The sequence below is a fragment of the Electrophorus electricus genome, chromosome 17 (assembly GCF_041902795.1).
Source record: "Electrophorus electricus isolate QZ-2024a chromosome 17, ASM4190279v1, whole genome shotgun sequence".
In the NCBI taxonomy this organism is placed as follows: Eukaryota; Metazoa; Chordata; class Actinopteri; order Gymnotiformes; family Gymnotidae; genus Electrophorus; species Electrophorus electricus.
The window spans coordinates 3,080,001-3,105,653 of record NC_137513.1 but is presented as its reverse complement, the minus strand read 5'-3'; the positions used below and the strand labels follow the sequence as shown (position 1 = coordinate 3,105,653).

At 46.1% G+C, this 25,653-nt stretch overlaps 1 protein-coding gene across 1 annotated transcript in view; it reads right to left on the bottom strand.

The window, feature by feature from the left end:
- Nucleotides 1-25,653, bottom strand: part of grik4 (glutamate receptor, ionotropic, kainate 4) — a 217,597-nt gene that overhangs the window by 92,736 nt on the left and 99,208 nt on the right. The window contains exon 3 of the mRNA XM_035534393.2: nucleotides 2,483-2,647. Within this exon, the coding sequence (XP_035390286.2) occupies nucleotides 2,483-2,647 (165 nt within the window). The remainder of the gene's footprint in view (nucleotides 1-2,482; nucleotides 2,648-25,653) is intronic.

Below are 25,653 nucleotides of genomic sequence, written 5' to 3'. Positions count from 1 at the left end.
GACTGACCTCAGCCAGCCAGACTGGTGAGCCCGGAGTGTGGGTGCCAAACGCCACGCTGGCCATGATGATGATGATGATGATAACAATCATAACGTCATCAGCTATGAGCTCATCACCTGCCACTGGGAGTCACTCAGTCAGTCGTGACCAGTAGCGCAGCAGACGCTGTTTGGCACTGTTTTTCTAACTAGCTAGCGATCGTAGCGGAACTTAACCTCTAGCCCATTATCAACTGTACCTCAGGCAAATGCTCTGGTCAGGAGAAGTAGCGCCCTCATCACAGGCTATAGGAATGAGATAGTGCCCTCATCGCAGGCTATAGGAATGAGATAGTGCCCTCATCACAGGCTATAGGAATGAGATAGTGCCCTCATCACAGGCTATAGGAATGAGATAGTGCCCTCATCACAGGCTATAGGAATGAGATAGTGCCCCCATCGCAGGCTATAGGAATGAGATAGCGCCCTCATCACAGGCTATCGGAATGAGATAGTGCCCCCATCACAGGCTATAGGAATGAGATAGTGCCCCCATCACAGGCTATAGGAATGAGATAGCGCCCCCATCACAGGCTATAGGAATGAGACATTTGTCATAACAGCCCTCACAGAAGCTCTACGGGCCCATTTCCAACATGGCTACAGCGAGTGCCACACACCAGCAGGATTATGGCTGCAGTCTAATTGGATAACCAGTCAGGCGTGAGGTTCGCGGGTTAGCCGTCTTCCTTTGGCAAGCGAATGTGTCTCCATGCAGCACAGCTCAGTTCAGTCAGCAAAAGGCACCTTCCAGTCCATTTGCACTGAGCAGATGTTGCTGAAACTGGAAGGCTCTGTGGCTCTCTGGCTGGGGTGTCACTGTGTTCCCTCCTCTGTGCACACCAAAGTCATTATCTCATTCATCGCAAATAATTTGCAAGCACAAAACTGAAGTGCAGCCGCACGATGGACTGGCCGCGTGAAACTGAAGGAGAAATACTGAATGGGGTTATTAGATCATAACAATAAGTGGTTTTATCTTGCACCTTTCAAACACGCCTTATAGTGTTGAACATAAAGATGAAACTAAAGACAGAAACTTAGTAGGGAAACAAAAAGCAAAGATATACAAAAAAGATACACACACACGCACGCACGCACGCACGCACACACACACACACGCGCACATGTACACGTTAGTCCCATGTGCTCTCCCTTTTATGTTGCCCTATAGAGCGCCAGGCAGGAGTAACAGTTGTATGATGGAGGAAAGGTAGTGTGACAGCAATTAATTTCTAATCTCATCCTTGCCTGGGTGTGGTACTGGTCCATTTCTAATCTCATCCTTTCCTGGTTGTGGTACTGGTCCATTTCTAATCTCATCCTTGCCTGGTTGTGGTACTGGTCCATTTCTAGTATCATCCTTGCCTGGGTGTGGTACTGGTCCATTTCTAATCTCATCCTTGCCTGGGTGTGGTACTGGTCCATTTCTAATCCAATTCCTGCCTGGGTGTGGTACTGGTCCATTTCTAATCTAATTCCTGCCTGGGTGTGGTACTGGTCCATTTCTAATCTAATTCCTGCCTGGGTGTGGTACAGGGCCATTTCTAATCTCATCCTTGCCTGGGTGTGGTACTGGTCCATTTCTAATCTCATTCCTGCCTGGGTGTGGTACTGGTCCATTTCTAATCTCATCTCTGCCTGCAAGAGAGAGACAGAAGCAGCTGTCCTAACAGGTAGAGAAGGATGACCTCGGGGCTGAGCGCACAGCAGCAGGAGGCTTCTGGACTCCTGATCTGTCTCAACAGGCGTGCCTGCTGGGAACGGGAGCTCACGACTGTCCTGATCCTGAGGAAAGAGCTCGAGCCCTGTCTGGCCTCCCAGGATCCGCCCCTACTGCTTCCCATCTCCGCATCCATAATCCCAGGGAAGGGAAGTATCAGAACAGGTTGGTGGGAGCATCTCCGAGGTCTTTGCTCATGCCATGAAAATAACACCGATATCTTAAGATGCAAGAAAAATGTACATGTTTGTGTTTACTTTACAGGTAGGGGTTAAGTGGGAAAAAAGACTAATGCTAAGATCTGACCCAGCTATACGCCACACGTGAAAATGCATTTCTCTGCTCATCTTGGGAAAATGGAGGAATAAATAAAGCACCTTTTAACCACCTCAGTGCACGTCTGCAGAAGCAACTGGCCTCAGAAAGGACCTGCAGTAACCAAGGCAACAAAGCATTCCCTCAGTCTCAGGACCATGTGCACACTGACTCGCGAGACATCAGAACTGGAGATCTCTCTCTATTTTCAGCCACCGCAGGGCTGCTATTTAGTACACATTCATTTGCCCTCATCCCAGACCTTTGCTGCCCTGTAGACTGATCCCATCACAGCTTCTCCGCCGTTGAACGTGGGTGCAGGTGATCGGATCGTGTCAGTGGCATTCCTTTAGGCCTGGCTCCGCCTCCCAGCCCGCCCCCTGCACCACTCAAGCTGGTGCTTACTGGTCTCTCCTGTCTCGTATTCGCTGTCTCGTAGCAGCTCAAAGATGTCCACCTCCAGCTTGCCCGTGGTGGAGCGGTTGCTGGCGCGGTTGATGCTGTCTTTGGCCAGCGTGATGGCCAGGCGCTCCCCTCGGCTACACTCCATCGGGTCATCGAGGATGGCAGCTGAGAAAGAGAGAGAGAGAGAGAGAGAGAGAGAGAGAGAGAGAGAGTAAGCAGGGAAGAATGTGGAAGAGACAGAGCAGAGGATGAAAGGAAAGTGGGAGAGAGTGGGAAAGACAAAAACACAGAAAGACAAAGAGAGAGACAATGAGAGAGCAGAAAAAAACTCCAGTCTTTAGCAAGCAGGACCTTACCGGAGACTCAAGCGGCCTTCGCCATGTTGCAGTCAATGGGAAAGACTGAGTCTTCGCGGCTCGTCCTGTGCAGCGTCTACACGCTGCTTGACCCGCAGTGTGCAGGCGTAACGGCTGACCTGCGGGAGCGGAGCAGGACCTGTGTGCATGCTGCAGGCCTCCAGTGGGTACTGCCACACTGCTTTTTTAAGAGGTTGTGATTCAAGGCTTCTAACAGCAGGTCATTTCTTGTTTCTAATCCAATTCTGATTTGGCCTTTGACAACATGACATTGGCCTACACGACCCTGTGAGGATGATGGCCGTGGCGATCTATTAGCTGCTACTCTAAAGGCTTTCAGTTTCTTTTCACACCAGTTAAACATAAATCTTGGGGCCATTGGCTGTGTTTTGTGTCACTGTGTGTTTGCTGGGATTTGTTGAGTGGGTGCTCATTTTGGTGGCGTTCTGATATTCCGTTCCACTCCAGGACAAGGACCGGGCCCTAGAGGCGGAGCCAAGCCATCTGACAGCCTGGGGGCAGAGCCAAGCCTGCTGGCCAGAGGCTGTATCTTTATCATTTAAGACAAAAGAATAAATGTAAAACAAAACAGGGCGCACGTGGCTGTTGGACGGCATTGGACACCTTATTAAACCAGCAGGGGCTCTGCTGAACCGTACAGTGCAAACTTTGTTGGAGGATTCACCATAGAATATGGAGCTTCGTTATTATGATATAGGCCTATCTTGCAGGCACACAAGACAGCCGTTATTAGAGTTGGGCCGGGGGTTAACCTCAGGGATTAAACCAATCATGAATGGTTGGTTTACCTTCTACACGTGAGAAAACAGTTCCAATCCAGGCCTCAGCCACTTTACCTTCTACACGTGAGAACAGTCCCAATACACGCCTCAGCCACTTTACCTTCTACACGTGAGAAAACAGTCCCAAGCCACGCCTCAGCCACTTTACCTTCTACACGTGAGAAAACAGTCCCAATCCACGCCTCAGCCACTTTACCTTCTACACGTGAGAAAACAGTCCCAATCCACGCCTCAGCCACTTTACCTTCTACACGTGAGAAAACAGTCCCAATCCACGCCTCAGCCACTTTACCTTTTACACGTGAGAAAACAGTTCCAATCCAGGCCTCAGCCACTTTACCTTCTACACGTGAGAACAGTCGCAATCCACATCTCAGCCAGTTGCCTTCTACACATGAGAAAACAGTTGCGATCGACGCCTCAGCCACTTCCCTTTCACACGTGAGGCGGATCATCAACTTTCTGTGGTGCTCGAACAGCTGGCACATGCATATGTGGAGCTGGGTTGGGCCAGTGAAGTGCACCGATGATCCAGACAGCAGTGGTGGGCCCAGAGCTTCTGGCTTGTGGCTAAACCGTGATTACATGCTGCTGAGGTTTTCCAGTACTGCTCATCTGCTTGCCTCAAAAAACCCAACGAGGTCTAGACAGAGGAACCACTTGTGTGCTGCACAACACACTCATCCTGAGTAGATTACTGAAGACGACTGAAGAAGACTGAAGAAGCATATAATCTAAATTGTGAAACAGTACTCCACAAGTACTCCACAGCCTAAATGAATCAGCCTTCTAGGAAACCTCTGGGCAAACTGTTGCAACCAAACGGCACTGAAACAGTTACTGACAAATAAGCCGAGTCCCGTTAACGACGGCCATAAGTATCCTGAGGTTTATTTAAAGGTAATAAATTCCGATTTGCTGTAATGCTATATGTCAGGCTGAGTGTATTTAATCTTTGCAGAGCAATTAGCGTGGCTAGCCACATCTACCGTTGTTTAATCTGCTTTTGGGAGAAACTAATTCAGTTATAATATACAAGAGTTAAATTAGGGCTAATACACTTAGCAGGGGAAAACATACATTTTGGTCTCACCCATGAACCTAATTCACAGAGGAATAATTAAAACAATATTTTATGATGGCGTCATATCTACAGCGGAGCCCCATTCATTATTGACCCCACCATGTAATACGTTTCCTACTGTAGCTCCAGGGCCCATGTATTAATACCCCAGGGCTGACAAATTTGCATTCAAATGAACAGCACTGGCGGGCGGGGGCGTGTAGCGTGGGGTGTGGGTGGCATCTAGGCCTCCACCATATGGCGTGGCCGTCTGTGTTATCCTGGTCCATCGGCTCACCTCCCCAGAGCTCTTTCCAAGGCCCAGGGCGAACTGCTTTCTGCTTCTCCCACACAGGAAGAGAAAAAAGCAGGAGGCGGGCATTTTCCCAACCGCACACACACACCGAAACCGTCGGACGGCCCCCACCCCCTCCACGACCGAGACGGAGCCGGGCCCGCATCAAAGCAAAGAGAATCACTGAAGCGTCGGTGGTGTGCCCTGGCGCGGCGGTGGTACTTTTCTTTTGTTCATGTTTTTAAGGTGTCGCAGCTGACGCGGAGGCGGGGGGGTGGGCGCCGAAGACGAGCGGCTCCTCTCGGAGGGTCGCTGGCACGGGACACCTGATCGGACCGGCTCGCCGGCCAAGGCAGGTGGTGTCTCCTTATACTCACACACACACACACACACACACACACACACATGTTCACCCAGCTCTTTAAGTTTAATTGATGTCAAACTCCCTTTAACAGTATCGCCTGAATGTGACAGCTGAACGGCAGGTTTATAGCCGTGGCTCGGTGAAGCCTGCAGGCGTGAGGCAGGTGCTGCTCCTTCCACACTATCATCACTTCTATGCGCGTGACAAAAATACACCCACCACAGCACAGAACAGACTTTATCAATTATTAAGCGAAGCGGATGCAAAACCGTGTAAGGGCGCTAATGAAATTTTAAGAGAAGCATTGTGGAATGCAATTTTAGAATTATAGTGCATTATATTATACATCATTACTTGCAACTGGGAAAAGGTCTGGTGCTTCTGCTTGTCTAAGCACCATCTCACACCTAATCATGCTGAGTTCTGACGACAGAGCCAACGGACGATTGGTCCACGTGTAACTGCTGTAACTGCTCAGTAATATATGTTTTCCTGTTTAAGTCGTTAGACGTAAACGAACCGTGGGCCGCAGCAAAGGACCTTTGGACCGGGCTGGTGGTCACGTGACGTCCGCGGGCAGCATAATGGAGATGACATGGACGAAGCTGATGACGCATTTCATTCATCAGCCGTTAGACGACATAAAAAATCTCTGGGTGCACGGGTCTCGACCACACACAATTACTGAGACACCGGCGGACGTTATTGAGACATCACTGGTCATTACTGAGGCATCGGTGGACATAACCAAGAAATTGATGGACATTACTGAGACATGCTAACCACAGTTTATATAACTGCACTCACTAAAAAAAATGTTTAGTATAGATATATAAAGCAATTGTATAATCTGCAAAATTGAGATCATGCAAGAATGTCAGTTTTTAGCCAACATTCATCACACTACAAAGAACAGACGAGGGTCCGATTTAGGGTGTAGGGAAGATGGAGGGGCAAATCTGTAGCCCCTCCCTGACCCCCAACCTCTGAGGCCCCACACGGAGCCTGGCGAACCGAACTCACCGCGCCTGTGGGAAAGATCGCCAGAAGTGTCCAGAAGTGTTTCTGAAGCTGTGGATCAGATGTGAATGGACTGGCCATTCGTAAATCCGCATTCCAGCCAGTACCCTCAGCCTCGGGGAGAGCCAGCAGGATATTTTTAATGCTGATTAAAAGTTATTTTACTAGCTGACTAAAACACAAAATGAAACAAAAGTGGTTTCAAGGTTACCAATAACATCTAATGCCGTGTGTCCTAACACACCTGCTGTTTCCTCACCATTGCTGTGGCTGGGAGAGACCTCTAATTCATAGCCACGTAAATAACGCCTACACCAACACAGCCAGATGCCGTGATCTGGAAACAGCGTAGAAAACTTGACCGAGAAGTTCCCTGAACCCTAATGGCTACTTGGCCCATTTTAAAGTGCAGATTCCTTATCTTTACTTAAGAAGAATAATCAGGCCAGTAAACGAATGGCCCAATTACAGCTTTTAATTAGACCTCCATTAAGGACAGAGGAATACAAGTCTTGTCCAGTTCCCACGATAACATTAATTAGGCGAGCGCACGGACGAGCCGTTAACTTTGAAGCGGAGAGGACTGAGCAGTGAAGCAGGTGGGACACCTTTGTGTTTGTGACCCGAGTTCCTTAGACCCAACGGACTAAACTTGCCGCGCCCTTTCTGTGACTGGGAAGAGTCACGTTGGACCGGGCAGCGGCGCAATTCTGCAGCGAACAGGAGCACCGTAGACCGAACCGCTCACATCAAGGGCCAAGAAACACACGGAGAGGACATACAGTGGACAAGCAGCACTCTGGGCCTCAGATCAAAGAGGGTGGTATGAATGAGGGAATGAGATTCTATTTCTAGCTTTACAATCAACACACACACAGCTTGTACATCCAGTCACATGCACACTGGAAAGCTCAGGCAGGGAGGGGAGATGGGATACCACCCAGGGAAAGATACCAGCCGAAAACTGTGGGAGGAAGACAGAGACCCCAGAGGTAACCCAAGCAGACATGGAAACTCCACCCAGAGAAGGGCACGAACCCAAGAATCCCAAACCCTAGTGCCGAGAGGCAGACATGCTAACCACCAAGCCAATGTGTTGAGGTATTGGATCAAAGAGTCAAAGAAATAGGATCAAAGAGTCGATGTATCGGATCAAAGAGTCAAAGCTATTGGATCAAAGAGTCTATGTATCAGATCAAAGAGTCAAAGCTATTGGATCAAAGATATGGGATCAAAGAGTTGAGGTACAGGATCAAAGAATCCAGGTATGGGATCTTTCATGCAAAAAAAAAAAATCTTTCTGATCTATCATTAAACATAAATACAGTATGACACACATAATATATAGTTTTAAACATAAGTAGTGATGTGACAGATGCCTTTAGTATTTGGCATAATTAAAAATATTTTAAGGCCAATGAAGCGTGTTTAACCGTGTTTAACCCCTGACATGGGGGTTGCAGTGTGTGAATTCCTGCGTGCTGCCATAACTGCGGCACGTGGGGCCGAGCACCAGTGAAAAAAGATTTTGTTGTTTCAAGAAATACGTAATGACAGTGAAAAATGGAGTTTCTCTTCAATTGATCATGACACAATGATGTATGTGTTTGTGCTGCGCATGCATATACCTGTGTGTGTGTGTGTGTGTGTGTGTGTGTGTGTGAGAGAGAGAGCGAGAGAGAGAGGGGGGGGGAGGGAGCATGCTCAGGGAAGCCATTAGATGCTGGAGAATAATAATGCCATTAACGGTGGCTATTGCTCATGGGGCCTGCCACCAGAGAGCAGTGCGAGATGCGCTCGCTGGGGATAATTGTTTACATCTCCAGCTCCCTGCTTTAATTCCCGCTTTGCCAACTTTATCACCTGGCGCCCGTACACCAGGAGGAGGAGGGGAGAACGCCACAGCAGGCTCTAGACCTGCCCGCTAGCTACACACCAACTGGACCAGTTCAACACACCAGTCAGCACCTTCGCTGATATCTATGAGGCATGCGGTTAAGAGGACACACACACACAGAGTGCTTGGAAATCATGCCGTCAGCAGTAAACCGAGCTTTTCTTTTGGACTCTTACCCGAGTTTGCCTCTTGTAGTGAAAGCATTCAGACCGTGTCAGAAGACAGCCACATTTAGAGATCAGTGTCTATGGAAATCAGTCTCTCTCTCTCTCTTTTCCTCTGCTTTCTCTCTCTTTCCTCACCTTATCTCTAGTAAACAGTGAGCTAAGCATACCAGTGCTTACAGCAGCACGGAGTACACGAAGCCTTCGACTCTATCAAAGCCAAGCGTCGATCGTCTTCCTGCCTTTTCTTCATGTGGAGAGCATGATGGAGAATCGCAGTGGACCAAATTCAATTGGTTTCGCCGCCATCCGAGTTGTGCTTGCTGTAATGGCCTCCCCAGAGCCCAGTCGCGACCTGGGGATTTGATATTCCTTCTGCCACCTCACACGAAAACAAACCCATGCTGCACCATTACGAGGACGACAGCACTGTTTAGTGCAATATTCTTCCCCGTCCCACACACACACACACGCACGCACGCACACACACGGCCCACTTGTTCAGGCTGATGAGTCCAAATCAGAGTGGAGCGGTGGAGAAACAGCGCATCACTGCATTTCCAGGGGGGCGCAAACCGTAAATTCCAGCTTACTCAAAGATGGAGGAGGGCAGAGAGAGGAGCCACGAACAAACAAGACACGGCACGTTAGGCTGGACATAAAACAACACCAGGAGCCCAGAACCAGCGCGCAATACTGCAAACACCACTGGGGTAATACCGCAAACTGTAGCGCGTGGTGGCCCGAGTGCCGAAGGGCGTGGAGCAGGATGCACAGACTCTCTCGACGGAGTGAAACATTTAATGACACAAAAACATATAGACGATGGTGGCACTCACAAATAACATTAACGATGTACACAGACACACTTAACACTAACGACTTTAACATTTTACACAAGCTAGACAAATATGATTACGGGTATTACATTCAGACACTAACAAGCAAACAATGAACCCACGCACTCACGGGGGTTTAAATAGACAGACACACACTAACACTTAACCCCGTACAGGTGCGCGCCTTCACGGGGGTGTGGCCTCAGACATGAGTGAACCCCCCTGCACGCGGCAGGCCGTACCACGTGACTCGTGGGGGGGAGCATCCCATGACACAAACACTACAGGGGTAATACTGCAAACACTACAGGGGTAGCACTGCATACACCACAGGGGTGATACTGCATGCACTACAGGAGTGATACTGTACGCACTACAGGGGTGATACTGCATGCACTACAGGGGTGATACTGCAAACACTACAGGGGTAATACTGCCTATACTACAAGGGTAATACAGCATATACTACAGGGGTGATACTGGGTGATACACTACAGGAATATATTGCCCATATGTTATATAACATATTTTTTATACTGAACATATGAGATATATTACTGATCACAGGTTGTTTGTTTTTGTTGTTGCTGACAGACCTAAAATGGCTATGAAAAAGAAATGATACATCCATCCATTACATGAATGATACATCCATCCCTATACACCCCTGTTTTTTCTCCTCAGTTTGGACAGAACACTCTCAAACCATTTCACTGCGAGTTATACTGTGTATGACTATGTATGTGACAAATAAACAACTTGAACTTGAAGCACACATACTGATACATACTGATACACACACATACTGATACATACTGATACACACATACTGATACATACTGATACACACATATACTGATATATACTGATACACAAACATACTGACACATACTGATACACACACATACTGATACACACACATACTGATACATACTGATACACACACATACTGATACATACTGATACACACGCATACTGATACACACACATACTGATACACACACATACTGATACACACACATACTGATACACACATATACTGATACCTACTGATACATACTGATACACACACATACTGATACATACTGATACACACATATACTGATACATACTGATACACACACATACTGATACATACTGATACACACACATACTGATACATACTGATACACACATATACTGATATATACTGATACACACACATACTGACACATACTGATACACAAACATACTGACACATACTGATACACACACATACTGATACACACACATACTGATACATACTGATACACACATATACTGATACATACTGATACACACATATACTGATACATACTGATACACACACATACTGATACATACTGATACACACATATACTGATACACACACATACTGATACATACTGATACACACACATACTGATACATACTGATACACACATATACTGATACACACACATACTGATACATACTGATACACACACATACTGACACATACTGATACACACACATACTGATACACACACGTGAGACTTCTGTGTCTAACGCAGAGAAGTGTGTTTAGTGTCGTGCTGTAACGGACCAGGCAAAAATCAGACGCCTGCGGATAAACAATATGGTTTTATTGCAGCAACACGTAGTGGAACAGGTCACAAAACTAAAGGACGAGGAATGGAGTAGCTCGAATGTAGAGAAAACAGTCCAAATCAAAAAACCAGAAAGATTATCCAAAATTCGGGCAGAAGAATCCAATAGGGGCAGGCAAATATCAGAAACGAGATATACAAAGTCAGGGTTTGGTACATAGAAAGATAACCCAAAGTAACGCTCGGTACGCATAGAAAAACTAGAGGCAATACTTTGTCTGAAAGCTCGAGACCGGTTTAAATACCAAGCACACAAGGTGAGTTCAATATGCCGGTGGCCAGTGACAAAGATCTGATCGGACGTCTCTGACTGGCTGAGTCGTTGGCCGAATGCCGAACAGGTTGCTGGGTGTTGTAGTGCAATGGGTGGTATGATGCGTGCAAAACACTGTGAAGTGTCTTGCATAAACAGTAAGGCTAAGGACCTGGAGTCTTTTGTATCAGGTTTCACTAACAATAGGTTATTTTTAATTTTAGAGTTTTAGCGATCATAAAAAAAACTAAGAACGTTAGTGACACGGTCACCATGGCAGCCGGAAAGCTCCATCCCTTCCCAGGCTCTTGGCCTTGCGCAGGGAGAGCTTTCTCATGAACACGTAATGGTCGCGTCTCACACTGAGCTCACAACGAGGGCGCGTCTCGTGTCTCGGATCAGGCTGAGACAGATGTTCACGCTAATGGCGCTTCTGTGGTGGGAGATTTTGAATTGATCCAGTGACTGGACGCGGTGGTTTGGGAGCTGGTGCCCGTATCGATCCACGGACTTGGCAGAGCGATTAAAGGGGCAACCGGAACCTTCTGGGCTGCGCGGAGCTGGCGGAGGCCAGGTGTGTTGTAACGAGACAGGTATCTTGCTCGCGTCCTGCCCATGTTAGCGGCCAAGCCACACTGGCCATGACGGCTACGCGCTAACGTCTTTCACGAGAGTGTGGTTGGCGGCTCAGATCTGGCGTTTCAGGCATGAATAACAAAACGTCGACCCAAAGAAAACATCACATGTCCCCCTCGCCTTCCCCTCGTTCTCCCCCAGGTGGGGGTAAAGAACAGCCTGCGTGCATGCCCAGTCTCAGGGCAGCTCAGTAATAAGTATAATCAGTAATAAGGTGGGGCAGGTAAGGGGTGAGCGGAACTACCCTTACCCCACCCTCTACCACCACCCTTACTCCACCCTACCCCCAGCCAGAGAGGATGGGGCAGGGCTTAAACAGGGCACATACAGGTAGGGCAACAGATTAGCCCTATTCAAACAGAGACTTCACGGGCTCCCAATGCTGCATCCGGCCACCTGCGGACAACCATTCGTCTTGACATGGAAGAAAACAGCGTTCCGGCTCCCTTTTTCTCCCTTTTTTTGTTTTTAATAAATGAAAGTGGTTTACTCAAGCAGGTACTGGGCAGATGAGGGATGTTTTTAAAGCACCCTGTCAACTTTCCTAAGACTCACCTCTCTGTGTCCACAGCGGCTCTGACGCCTGCGCTTTAAGGTGACTGACAGCGGGAGGATCTGTGAGATTTTTTGCAGTCAACTCCGCCACAAAATAAAGCACTGCTGAAAAGGCACCAGCATTCTCTGTATAAAAGAGTATGATAAGAGGTGCGTCTCTTACCCGTTCCCGTACCTCTGAGGAAACCTCCGGGGTCTGCTCAACCTTCAATCATTGTTGGAATGAAGGCCTCAACTCTTCTCACGTTGTGCATATGGTGTTCGGAATTACACCACAACTCTCTAAAAATGGGAGTGTACGTTAAATGCTACAGTGACCGGAATTTTATGAAGTTGAGTACTCTTGTGCTCATTCCAAAATGTATTTTTACTTCAAAGGGTGACAGCAGTTAAAGATCAGACCAGGGTAGTTATTGGGCCATGCTGCAACTGCCGTGGTGAAAAGAATGATAAAAAAAAACCAATTGTTTTTACAAAAAACATTGACCTGAGTACATATAGGAGATCCCAACAAGCAGTCTGTTTAAACCCTCAAGGATAACAGAGGAGCGGAGCAGATCTCAAAGATCCGAGATGTTCTTCTACTCGTTACATACGAATTTATGGAAAGTGTCTGATAAAGTACGAGGAATGCCAGCGCACAGGCTCACTCCTTCGCTAGTCTAACTGACGGTGAGACTGCCAACATGTACCCACCAATGTTTCTAACAGGTTTCCAGGAAAGGAAGTGTTACTGTTATTGGTTAAACCAGGGGTCTGGCACCTAGCTAGGAGACAGGAAAGAGGTAGAATAAAAACAACTCAGTCTACAAATCTCTTTAACCCTCTTAAGTTTAAGGGCTGAATGTTTCTCAGTTCAGAAGAAAGTGACAAAAATATTTGGATGCAGAAAAATATTTCTATTCCAAAAGGGAAGCTTCATCATAAAAAGCAAAACAAACACCTCCTGAACCTTTATCTGAGCATAGTGGGACTCTGTCCTGAACTCCAGAGTGAGTTTAGTCTCATTTTCACACAAGTGTGGCCAAACTGGTATCTTGAGGGGTTTAACACACAGTCACATGTTAAATGAAAGCTGATAGCTCTGTCAGAACAAGCACAGCTCTACCTGATCCGCAACTGATCATGACGACAGGTGTCAAATCACGTCAAGATCAGACCAACTAAAACAATAATACTGCACAAAAGGACATGTTTTACTATGAAAAATTTACTGATTTGTCAGTCTATATATTATATTGTCTTTGTCAAAAAAGTTTATGCTTTTGGCCCATATATTTAATTAAAAAAATCTATGTCTAAAATGGTCTTCCTACAGTTCCTTTATACTTCTAGCATTTCATAACAGGTGATTAAACAAAGTGTGTGTGTCACTGGGCCCAACTCTACACAATGTTGTCTCTTTGCCATAACTCAAAGCCAAGCATCCAAAGTTCTGTGGTGGTATTTGACCGATTAGCCACGTCGTGGTGTGGTGGTTGGGCAGCGCCCATGAATCATGACCCACGAAGCTAGCCTACAGCACGCATGGAGGGAGGGCTTTCCGATGGGAATGCTATGGGAGTGCTACGATGGAGCTACGATTCAACAGAAGCCACATGGAAGCATGCTGCTGCATTGAACAGGCTTTTGGTGTCTTAAAAAATAGCTTTGCATGCCTCACAATGGGGTCAGTAGCGCTGTCACTTGCGCAGGGCTCCACGATTTGGCAGTCGCCCGGGATGAGCCCCCTGTCCCCTCCACACGAGCTCCATGGCTGGCCAACTTCGGTACGGTGCAAAGGCCCCGTACGGAAGACATTACAGGCAATGCATTCTGTTTAGCAATCACTAAGCCTGTGATTGGCTTGTTTTTCTTCCATTCCTGTGTGTGTGTGGGGGGGGGTGTCAAAGGGGTAAGTAAAATCCTTGACATAAGATGCGATGTTTGAGAAAAGTCTGCAACAGTTTGCCTTTTGAGTCAGTAATAATGATATCCTCGACACAGGTCAACTTTATCTCCTATAAACAAACCAGGCTGAACAAGCCAGACGAGTGCAGTGATTACGGCTCCCTCTATCTGAGCGTTGTACCTAGAGGGCTTAATTAGGCAAAACAGCATTCAGTTAAAACATACCATGAGGTCCACAAAACATTACGGTGTAACGTCTACAGGCCTATGTGTGGAATGGTAAAATATCTAAGCTTACATGTGCTTCAGTTATGACAAATCTTGCCTTGAACCTCAGTAAAACCACGTCTTTAGCAGGTTTAAGATAAACCTCAGTTAATCCTCAAATCCAGTGGCATCTAGTGGCAGATCTGTGATACTTAAATGACACAGCACTTGGGTGTAGATGAAACTGCACAGCAATGGAGCTTTTGGAGCCCATGTGACTCACTCGAGTTTAAGCTTGGATCAAACCCTAAACCACAGCTAAGACAATGGGAGAGTGATTGCCCCATCGTGTTGCCCTTGAAAAAAACACTGCTGGAGACCAATCCCAGATCTACTGTTTACTGTAAAACATTTATCCAGTTGCAAACATTGGACAAGGCCGAACAGCTGTGACTGTGGCCGTTGTTATGTCAACCATTACTGAGGAAAATCCCGGTGAAATACATTCGCTGGAAGGTCTGTCAGCCCTTACTGCATAAAACGGACCCTGACAGCCAAGCGTCTGTTTGAAGGCAAGGCAGAACAAGTTGAGCTTCAGGGTCAGACCTCGTCTCTGCAGCTCAACGCTGGAGGCGTGCTCCGTTTCCCCGGCTACTGGGGGCTGCACATGTACATGTACGGGCCTGCAGTCAGTCCTGCCCTCCAAAGCGCAGGACGTTGCGGGCACCGGGGCGGTAGAGACGGCAGGATGAGATGCAGGCTGGTACACTTCCTTTCCCATTTTCTACCAGGCCCTGAAGGTCTGATATCATTTTCAGTGTTAAACCAGGTGTGGTTTTTAGCTGGGGCTGGGCAAATCTACCCTCCCCAACCGACTATACTAATTTATAGCATTATGGGATATGAGGTGACTCGTGTGAAGCTGGGAGGGACTGAGTGAGACATAAGTGCAGAAATAGCTTCTTTATTCTCCATGATACCAAGAAAAAGGGAAAGAGAAAAATGCAGTGGTGAGTTGGGTAAAAGAAAACAGGAATGTAATCAGGTGGCAGAAGAGGCCGGATGTGCCGAGACACAGGGAAGCAGCAGGAGGTAACGCGCAGCACTGGAGGAGAGCACCTGTGGGCTTCACACACAGAGCAGGAACAAACAAGGAACAGCTGAACGGGATCGGTAATCGGGAGATTGTGAAGGGTACAAGTGCTGTGTGTGTGTGTGTGGCAGTGGGCGTGTTCCTGAGGTGGGGTGTCTGACCGACAAAACCTTCTTTAAAGAGCACCACCAACATCCTTGTAGCCCCGCCCCTTCTTTACGCTTGTGCCACTGGTTGTGATGGACTCATGGGCTGGACAGTTATGGGAAGATGTCACGCTGGCGTTTCCGCTAGCAGATAAAAAATGATCAGGCAGCAGCGCAGTGCCTGACAGGGTCAGCAGTGACGGATCGGTCCAGGCACACCCATCACTACTGCTATTCATCTGGACACGTACGAGCCAGCGTCCAAGAGCTTTTATTTCCTGTGGAACCTTTGGCAAATGTAGATAACAAACTTCATAAAATGTCATCACTGGTTAATACACAAAATTTACTTGTAGTTTAGGGATTGATGTATGTATGACACGGTCGATGTTATCTAGCAACTCAGACAAGCTACAGTAGTGTCCTTGGTTCTGTAGACCAGTTTCTATAGACACTTTTTGGCACCTTTGACACAGTAAAGTGAAAGAACCACAAGAAAATGACTTACCAAACTAATCTCCTCGAATGTGTTCACTTAGATAATAAAGGATTCAGAAATTCTCACTTCTGAGGTAAATAAAAGGTGAGGAAGCAGCAAAAACTTAAACGTGTACACAGTCTCTCAAGGCAAGTGTCCGCAGCCAGATGGCTATGTTAGGATTTCGCATTAAAGTGAAAGAATTGTTACTTTCTACTAAGACCAAGGAAATGTAAGATCCTTAGATCCTTAGACAAGCGAGACGGTAGCCCTTACCTGCCTGTATGGGCGAGATCAGTTCACTTCTTGGTCTCGCTGACATCACGGAACATGACTTTAACCAAAAGCAACAAAGAAGCTTCTCTTCAGAAATTTACTTACAAAGAGACCATTCTCCTGTCATGGTCATAAACGCTCGACAGAATACACATTCAGCTACTATATTATATTCAATTTTTGTTATGTTGTTTTGTAGCTTCGTTGGTGTTGCTTTTTAATTTGCACTGTCAGTCACACTATTCTTTAACAGACAAGATGTGGAATTGAAGGAATAGTTCAATCAAAACAGCTAACAGCTAATAAAGTGGTCCTACAGCAGCAGCCTCAGGGTGCCAGCATGCGGTGTGCCTGCTTCAAGGTGCACGAGCTACGTGTGGCCTTTGATGCTCTCTCAGGCCCTGCTAGGCACCAGGGCTTAGGCTCGTAACTACTGAGCCTACTTGGTCGTAACTACTGAGTGTGCTTGGACCCCTGACACTTCATGCCCCCCGTGACTGCCGTGTCGGCCAGAGAGGCCATTCTAGGTTGGGAGGCTGGTTTATTCATTGGACATACTTTTATCTCCATGGCCATAGAGATGTTTCTCCACTAAGGCCGGCACGGACTGCAGAATGCTTGGCTGTTACCATGGACGCACAACCAAAGCCGACCTTTCCCAATTAGAGAACATCATGACCAGGCCTTCACATATACTCCCAGGACAAAACTCCTTAATTCCATCTTTTTCAACCTGCATATTCATGGAAATAAGAACATGTTCCAGTAAGCCCCAACCAATTAGCTGACCTGACCAGAAGAAAGAGATTTATCCAGGCCCTGCTACAGTCCTATAGTGGATAACAACACCAGCTCCAATCATACAGCCCAGCGCACTGTGTTAGACTCCCCAGGCAACGTGCAGGCTGGTTATATAATGCCTGAAGGTTTGACAGCAGTGAAAGAACTCCATTGGCTCTGTAATGCATGAGAGCAGTGAAGGTCAGTGCCTCCCTCTACTTTCGCAACGCTCTCTTGTGGAGGACTCTTGGGAACTAGGTCTTCACACGTGTGCAGTGTGTGTGGGCTCTCGTGCCGACAATGAAACAACACCAGCCACTGAGGGAGTGCTGTTGTCCAATTAAATCTTTGGAGTCAGATGCTTCCTGTACTCCCCTGCAGTAGCTAGCAATGGTAGGTCAGCTGTGAGTGACCTGGAGCAGGGCTTCCACGCACTGGAGAGGTCTGGTCCAAAACGGGTGTCATTAACCCTGCTGAGAGCACACAGGGGCCAGCACTTCTGCTCACTCTGCTGCCCTTCCTCGTCCCATCACCATCATCCTCCAGTGGCAGGCGGGCAGTCCTCCAGACCGCACCACACTGCCACCGTCGTGCCGGCGCACGAGGCGGGCCAGCTCATTTAGGGCCCGGCGGAGGGGCCGGAGCAGGCTCGGGCAGGCCGGGCCAGGCATGGCGTGAGTCACGGGCACGCTAGTCCCGGTGATGACTCACAAGCTCCAGCTTCCCCGTGTCCACTACCCGCACTGCTCCCAATAGCTTCATTAGCATCTGCAGGAGACTCTCTACAGCTGATAGGCGGTAAGGCTGACAAACAGCACCTCCTTTCCAACTCACCGAAGCAAAGGCACGTTTTTACAGGAGAGCTTCCCCGGGACCCTCTAACCTTTACAATACAATTTTCCACTGATAAAAAACATTAATCTCCCCAGTTGTCAAAGCCTCATTAAATAAACTTGTAAATGGTGCAGTAACAGAAGAAGTGCCATGTTTTCTGGAGGATAATCTCACTAATGGGACAAGGTTCCTCACGGAGCTTGAACAAACCTGGAATTAAAGGAGAGATCCCAAGTCTCCAAGAAAAAGACAATCAGATAGCTAAGGAAGATATTAAACAGTAGAGAGACAGAGAGATTCATCATATATATTATCCACATCTCACTTGAATTTTCTCCAGGAAGAAACTGCCATGTATTGTGGTTTGCTGCGTATTGGGGTTTGCTGTGCATTGTGGATTTAAAAGACTGCTTTAAAACAAGATGACAGTGATCTGAGCCCCAGAGCGTGACCTAGCAAAAGCATTTTCTATTACTGCAACTTTTAGCCAGTCCAGGAAAGTCCACTTAATCCTGCTGGACACAATAAAAACAGGCAGCTTCTCTTCAAAGCCGGCGACGCTGAAGGAGACAGGCTGTCTTCTCTTCGTGTAATAGATAGTGTCAGGGGCAGCAACTTTGCTGCAGAGAGTCCCTGCCTGGCCTTTGAGCTAAAATAGTCGATATTTCATGAGCAACGGCCCTTACACTTGTATTTGCGAGGGAGCCCACTGATGTGCAGTTCAGCTGGCGTGTTACAGGACTGAGACCGCAGGACAGATCCCGAGGTCCTGTGCACCTAGTTATGCCAACACACATAATCGCTGAGTGACACCCCATTTCCAGCGTGTCATCCAGATGGGTGTGTTGAGGGGCGGAGCGGGGGCAGTAGAAATATCAGTGCCGGAAAGGCCAATATGAACCTTCCAGCGATCACCAGCAAATTGGCATTTACTGTTCAACAGTGCCTGTCCAGTTTAGGTCTAATATGTTCATCGGGATATTTACCAGGGGAACCATTCTTTGCCACTCTTTTCCCTGAATTTTATTTCATTTTTTAGAATATCCTACTCGGCAGCCTGCAAAGCTGAGGACGAGAGGGGGCCGGACCCATTCCCAGCCCCGACACTGTTACTAGTAACGAAGCTTTGTGGAGGTTATGAAGCCCTAAAGGAGGCAACGGAACCAGGACCAGGAGCCCTGTGGTGACTTCACCTAGCACATGCCTTCAACGGCTACCCCACACTCTAAGGTGCCATTCCACAGTGTGCGGGTCACGCTTTGCTGGGAGTTACCATCGTGAAAAGATGAAGCCAAACTTATCGAGATGAAATGCGGAAGATTTCCAACCAAATCGTGGTGTTTTTCATTAAACAAAGATGCCATCTATCTGACATTGCGAACTCGTATTTCAGCTCCTGATATAACAGAGTTACCAACGGCTTGTTCCACGCCTAGCTCAGGTATTCAAGATCTTCTGTGTACAATGATTAGAGGCAGTGGGTATAGGAACCAATGCAGGAAAATGTACTTACAGTGCTGGGGGCACGAATCAAACAGGTCAAGGCAGTGGACTAGACAGATAAGCGCCCAAACAGGTCCTGAAGTAATGTTATCACTTTCTGTCCACTGGTGACTTTGCTTGGATGGAGTCATTACATAACAGCCATGCTGTCATGGTATTGAATTAAATCAGTTTCTTTGCAAATGTTGAGGCTAGATCAATCAAAAGTTCTTTTCCACTAGCCCACATACACAGTTAATCTTATTATGCAGCCTTAACATCGTTGTTTTATGCACTTGCCAGTTTCATGGACTTGCTGGCCAATGAGTCTTTCCTTTATCTGGACGTCTGAGAATCTGTCAGCTCATCTGCCCATATCTCCCTGCTTCTCCCTGCCTTTATCCACCTACCTCCTCACCCTTTCTCCCCTGGCTTCCTTCCTTCCCTCCCTCTATCTCGGATAATTACGCCAGGCCAGTCTGAGGGCACCCGCTGGACACAGTCAGCCTGAATGACAGGCAATGACGCCCGCTGAGAGATTGCCTTTCCCGAAAGTGACCCAATGGCTGCATCATTGCTTTGCCAGGAGAAGACGTCTCTCTCTCTCTCTCTCTCTCTCTCTCTCTCTCTCTCTCTCTCTCGCTCTCTCTCCCCCTCTGTACCTTTCTGTCTCTCATTTGCTACCAGACTGTGGCCTGATTAGCAAAAAAAATCAAATGCATAATCAGTTGACCAGACTTAGGGCTGTTTGACAATGTCAGAATCAGTCTTGCCAAGTGGTCTGTGATGTGATGAAGAGTTGAAAAGTAAGACCACAGGCTGAGCAACATCTCCTGCAATCAGAGAGGAAGCCAGGCCATAAATTCTTAACAGCTAACAATGCAAAAGTTGAATCTCACAGTCCTACTGGAAAAAAGCATTAAATCTCTGTGCTAACACTGCGGATATCTTGTATTATGATTAATAGATGTATGTGGCTGTATAGCATAGCTACCATAGTGTTGACACTCAGGCATGAAAAAATAGTACCATGTACATATTATTTTACACACACTGTGCAAGAAGACAATAAATGAATAAAAAATGGCAAAAGCTGCTCTCAGCTTTTATTTTCAAAGTGGCTTGTGCCAAGCAGACTGAAGTCAGGGTCAATTGGAATTCCCATAAGCCAAATCCGAGACCAGCGGCTCTTATCTGGGCAGTAAATATGATGAACGGGCGGCAAAGAAATGAGGTTTGCAACACTCGATTAACGCCAGCAGCAGCACAGTTTTAATTAGTCTGATGTGGCAAAATCCAGATTATTACCTGAAAATGACCTGAAGCAAGTTAAAGTAATATTTGAGTACATAAAGGTTCTGGAGGACCAGAAGAGGCTTCATGTGTAGATCTCAGTGCTGTTAATTCAACCACAAGAAATTTCTAGGCAGTATGAGCACAGCTTTACGCTGTCTGATCTCCAGCACTTGACAGCAGTTATCTCTCATGCGTTAGGAGGCGAGGCCATATTGCACTGCTACCTACGTTCACTAGCCAGCCCTGCAGGGTACCAGATCACTGGATCTGAAGCGCGAGGGTAAAAGAAGGCAAGGTCTGTTTCTGAACGAAATTACGGAGATTAAGGAGCTGTCCTATGAGAAACGCTAGAGGTGAAACTCCCTAATGGTCTAACACCATGGACACTCTGAGGTCTTCACCCAAAAAATAGCATATTGATTCATTAACATTACATTAGCCTATGAATGGTACAATCATTTTTGCTTTATAATATTAATTCAGCAACAAATTATAACCGAAAAGCAAAAACAAAGTTCCAACAACAGTAGACAATGTTTAAATTATCTTAGTCAAGGTTATATAATGATATGTGCAAGGTTATATAATTGTCCCATATTTGGCATAACACATGCAGGCATGACGTATTTGGGACAATTGGGACACGCAAATGGCATTAACTGCCTGGTGGTCTTAGGTCTCAGAGTCCACAGTTTCCACAGAAGCCCGGCCTGTAAGGACTGTGGAAACACAGCTTGACCAGGGCATTTAAGGGCACTGCCACTCTGGGGCTCAAAGCCCTGTGTGAACAGAGCTGAGAGTCACATTCGTGAAGTGCCAGAGCCTCACGGCACAATACCAGCACCTCCAAAAGAGTTCCGCTGTTCATTGCCCCCACACGTTAAGAACCGGCTGTCTCACAGCCTTGCAGGGCCGTTATTTCTCCTCGCTGATGAAGACATATCAAAAATAGTGCCCTTAACCTAAGCGTAGCATTATTTGTAACCACAAGTGTGTGCGGTTCGGGCCAGCCGAGCTCCGCTCTGCATCACAAGCATAGCGGCGAAAGTGGAGGGGAAATCACTCATGCGGCGGACGGAGAAGAAGCACATAGGGTCACGCTGCACACTCCCCCTCCATAGAGGAATCCTATTCAAGGCAATATGGCGAGAGGAATAGCTTCATCTGTCATGCCCGTGTAGTAAACGCTGATAAATGGATGGAGCTGGAAGGAGTCAAACGGGGTCTCGGAGGCCATTCTTTCACTCCTCTGACCGCTTCATAGTCTTCAATCAACCTTTCCTCTGGCTTACTGTCCATGGAAGGCTAAGACACACTAACACACTTTATAAACAGAAAAAAATAAACTATTTGACTTACTTGCAGAGAGCTGAAGACCTTGGTGGAAGCAAAATGGTTTATCCATATTCATGAGCAAACTTTCATGTGTTTTGGAATATATTTACAACAGTAAAACCAACACAGAACTAAAACTATGTGCTGTTTTGTTTTGAAAAGGCATTTTAGAAGCGAAAACAAGCAAACCCATGGCAAAAAAACTCCATAAAATAAAACAAGTTTACATCACATGGGAAAATAAAATCATTGCCATCAATGTAGTCCAGCTTTAAAATATATATGAGAGTGAATGGTAGACAGGATGAGGGGCTAGGTGATTTCTGTGGAGAACTCAGTATTATTGAGTGGTCCGTAGTGGAAGTAGATAACACCACATGAAGCCTTCACTGATAAACATGAAAAAGGAGGAATCCTAAGTCTGGACTGGGCGTCTGGCTGGTCGTGACTGTATAACAATCGTATGAACTTCTCCTGGTTAGAGGTCCAAACTGCACGGAGAACAGACTGCAGACAAACAAAACCACATGCCCGCATGAGAAAACCAAAAGGTAGGCAGGTAAAATACCGTTAATTTCGAGATAATGAACTACAAAGACAGATAAGCTGTCGAGTGAGCAGGGACAGGGTGGAGTCCCGTGCCAGGGACACATTACAATTCTTTCTGCAGATTTCTGTGTTGGTATGACTTCATTGCTTTGGGTTCTGTTGGTTCCTGTTGGGTTCTGTGTCATCATTCTATAGTTTAATGCTCCTTTGACAGTGCTATTTGAGATATTTGTTGATGTTTTAATATATATGTTTTAATAATTTAGCTGATTAACAGAGAACACTGACAGACTAATTAATATTTGTATACTTGTGGGGCAGTTATCTCCATTAGAACACTGTGTGTGGGGACTTTTATCAGCACCTCAGAGGTTGGAGCTCGCTGCTAGGTTACGGTTAGATCTTTACCGGGATATCTGGGACAGATACTATGATCACTTCTTTGATCTTTGTTTCTTATACACAAACCCCTTTTATTAGACATTAGCCATGTTTTAAAAGAATAATCCTACAGAATAACTGTATTTATAAATATTTCTTGCACAGGGAGAGTGAGACTGCCTTCGTGCAACTTGTAAGATGTATGTTTGTATTTTATTCAAAATAAGAAATGACCAACATGTGCTTATGGCAATATATATGTTTCGTGAACCTTCTATGTCTCTGTTTGCTTTATAATCTGAATACTACCTATATTTTATTCTGATAATTTAAAGTGTTAATTTAACATGACTCTCTTGAAGCCTTGCTAAATGTATAAACAGCTATTCGATACAGGTTTAGTCTCTCTGTAGTTGTTCACATATATGTTGGGCTAAATCAAATCATGTTGGGCTACATCCTTTTGCCTCAGGAGAGCCTCAGATATGGAACTGAGGTTACTAGAACTGCAATTTTTCTTCCAGAACTCAACATCAGTGCTGGCATTAAACTGCATGAAAACACCAGACAAAAGTCTTCAGCGCAGATCAGACCTCTCACAGGGTACAACAGGGTCCAACACCCTGAGTTCACAACAACAACAACATGCTCTTCATTCACTCACTTCTCACAACTAATACACTTCATTGAGTTGATTTTTAGTATTTAAAAATGCATTATTTACAAATGAATAATTTTTTTTCTAGCAGTTTGGCAAAAACATGAAATATCCACGTAAAGCTCTCAAACTGTTGTAAGACTGGTTAGTGTATATCATTGAAATGGTGAATGACGTGCCTGTTTCAGTGCCGTCCCCTCTGGATGGCTAACCACCGATGCTGCCTTAATTGGCACCGTCCGCTGTATGTTCCTCTCACTGCTGCTGGTGTTTTAACTGTGCAGAAGGGCTTAATGCCAAATGAGCTTCGTGGAGCAGTAAACACCAGGACACTCTCCTGAGTGCGCGTGCAGCAGCTGATCTCAGAGTGCGCCAAGACTTCAGCAAATGTACCCTTTCAACCTCTATGTTACGCGTGATTATGTAGTGACATAAAATAGTGAGCATTCAGAACAAAAACTAGATGCCATCCATAGACATCATTAAAAATAATGATGATAAAATATCGTAATATAAAAAAGAATAATTTATAGAACAAGATATGATGAAGAGGGGGTGTGAAATAACACCACACCAAATATCTGCCTGTATGTATAATGACCTGCTGACATAACTCCCATCTGCTCAGTTAAATTACTAGAATTACCATGACAGTAGGTGCAGTGGTAGATAATATGCTGCAAATATCCTGGCAGAGTAATCTTGTTCACACAGTGATTCAGCACTCTGGAGTGAGAGTCCGGGAACCCGGGGATGAAAGACTCCTTTCCCTGACCAACAGAGTACAAATTTATTATCTGCTTGTTTAGCCAAACTTTTTCTCATCAGTTATATAGACTGACGTTTCTCCCATACGCTTATCAGAATGTTCTGTGCTCATATTGTTTCCTCATTTAGTTCTCTACAAAACTGTTCCCCAGGTTAAAACATGCAGGTTTGATATTTACCTTTTACATAGCAAAACATTAACGTTTTTTACTCAATCATACAAAAGTTGCTGATAATGCCAGAATGCTGGGAGAAGTGATGAAATGTCCCATTTGGAGCGCACGTCTTTCTTATCTGTCCTAATTCCCTTCCGCAGTAATGATGTTGCATAACAAGAAAACGAGATTTCAGGGCCTGATGAGGATACCAAAATATATTTTGAAGGATGCACAAAGGAAGCCGTCATTGCATAAAGTAAATGAGATGCCTTATCGTCACTTAGAGATCATCTTCCATCTCACAAAATGAGACATCTGTGTTACGGCACTGCAGATGTCCCCAGCGGGGTCCTCGTCTTCAAAGCGGAGGAGCCCTAAAGAACTACCGTGCCAGATTAAGCAGGCAGAGTCACAGTTCAACCGGAAGAGATTAACAAGACCACTGTTGAGTTTTACTGCAGTTCATTTAACTGAGAGCCGCCGCCACACAGGGGAGCGGGAATGCTGGATTGTGCCGTGGTGGAACGTGTGCTAGGAGGAGCTGCTGGCTTTGTGGGATAAACCTGATCAGCCTTAAACTTTCCTTCAACTCAGCTGTCTTCAGCTGTTAAATTACCTACACTAATTGTACAAGAGTTGAAAATGTATTCTTGATGAGGTAGAGGGATATATTCTTTATAGCTTTGAAAAACGGATTTCCTAACTTGTTTAACTTGTCTTTGACTGAAATTGTTTGACTTTGATCTAGCATAATCCTTCCAGTGCTCTAATGACAGTGGCCAGTCTAATCACAATAGAAAATCTAATCACAACAGCCAGCAGTCTAATCACAATAGCCAGTAACTATTAAACTAACTATTAAATAGGTTAAAGAAAATTGAGTGATTGGGCTACTACATCCCTGTCATACTGTAACAGGACTACATCCAGGACTACTACATCCCTGTCA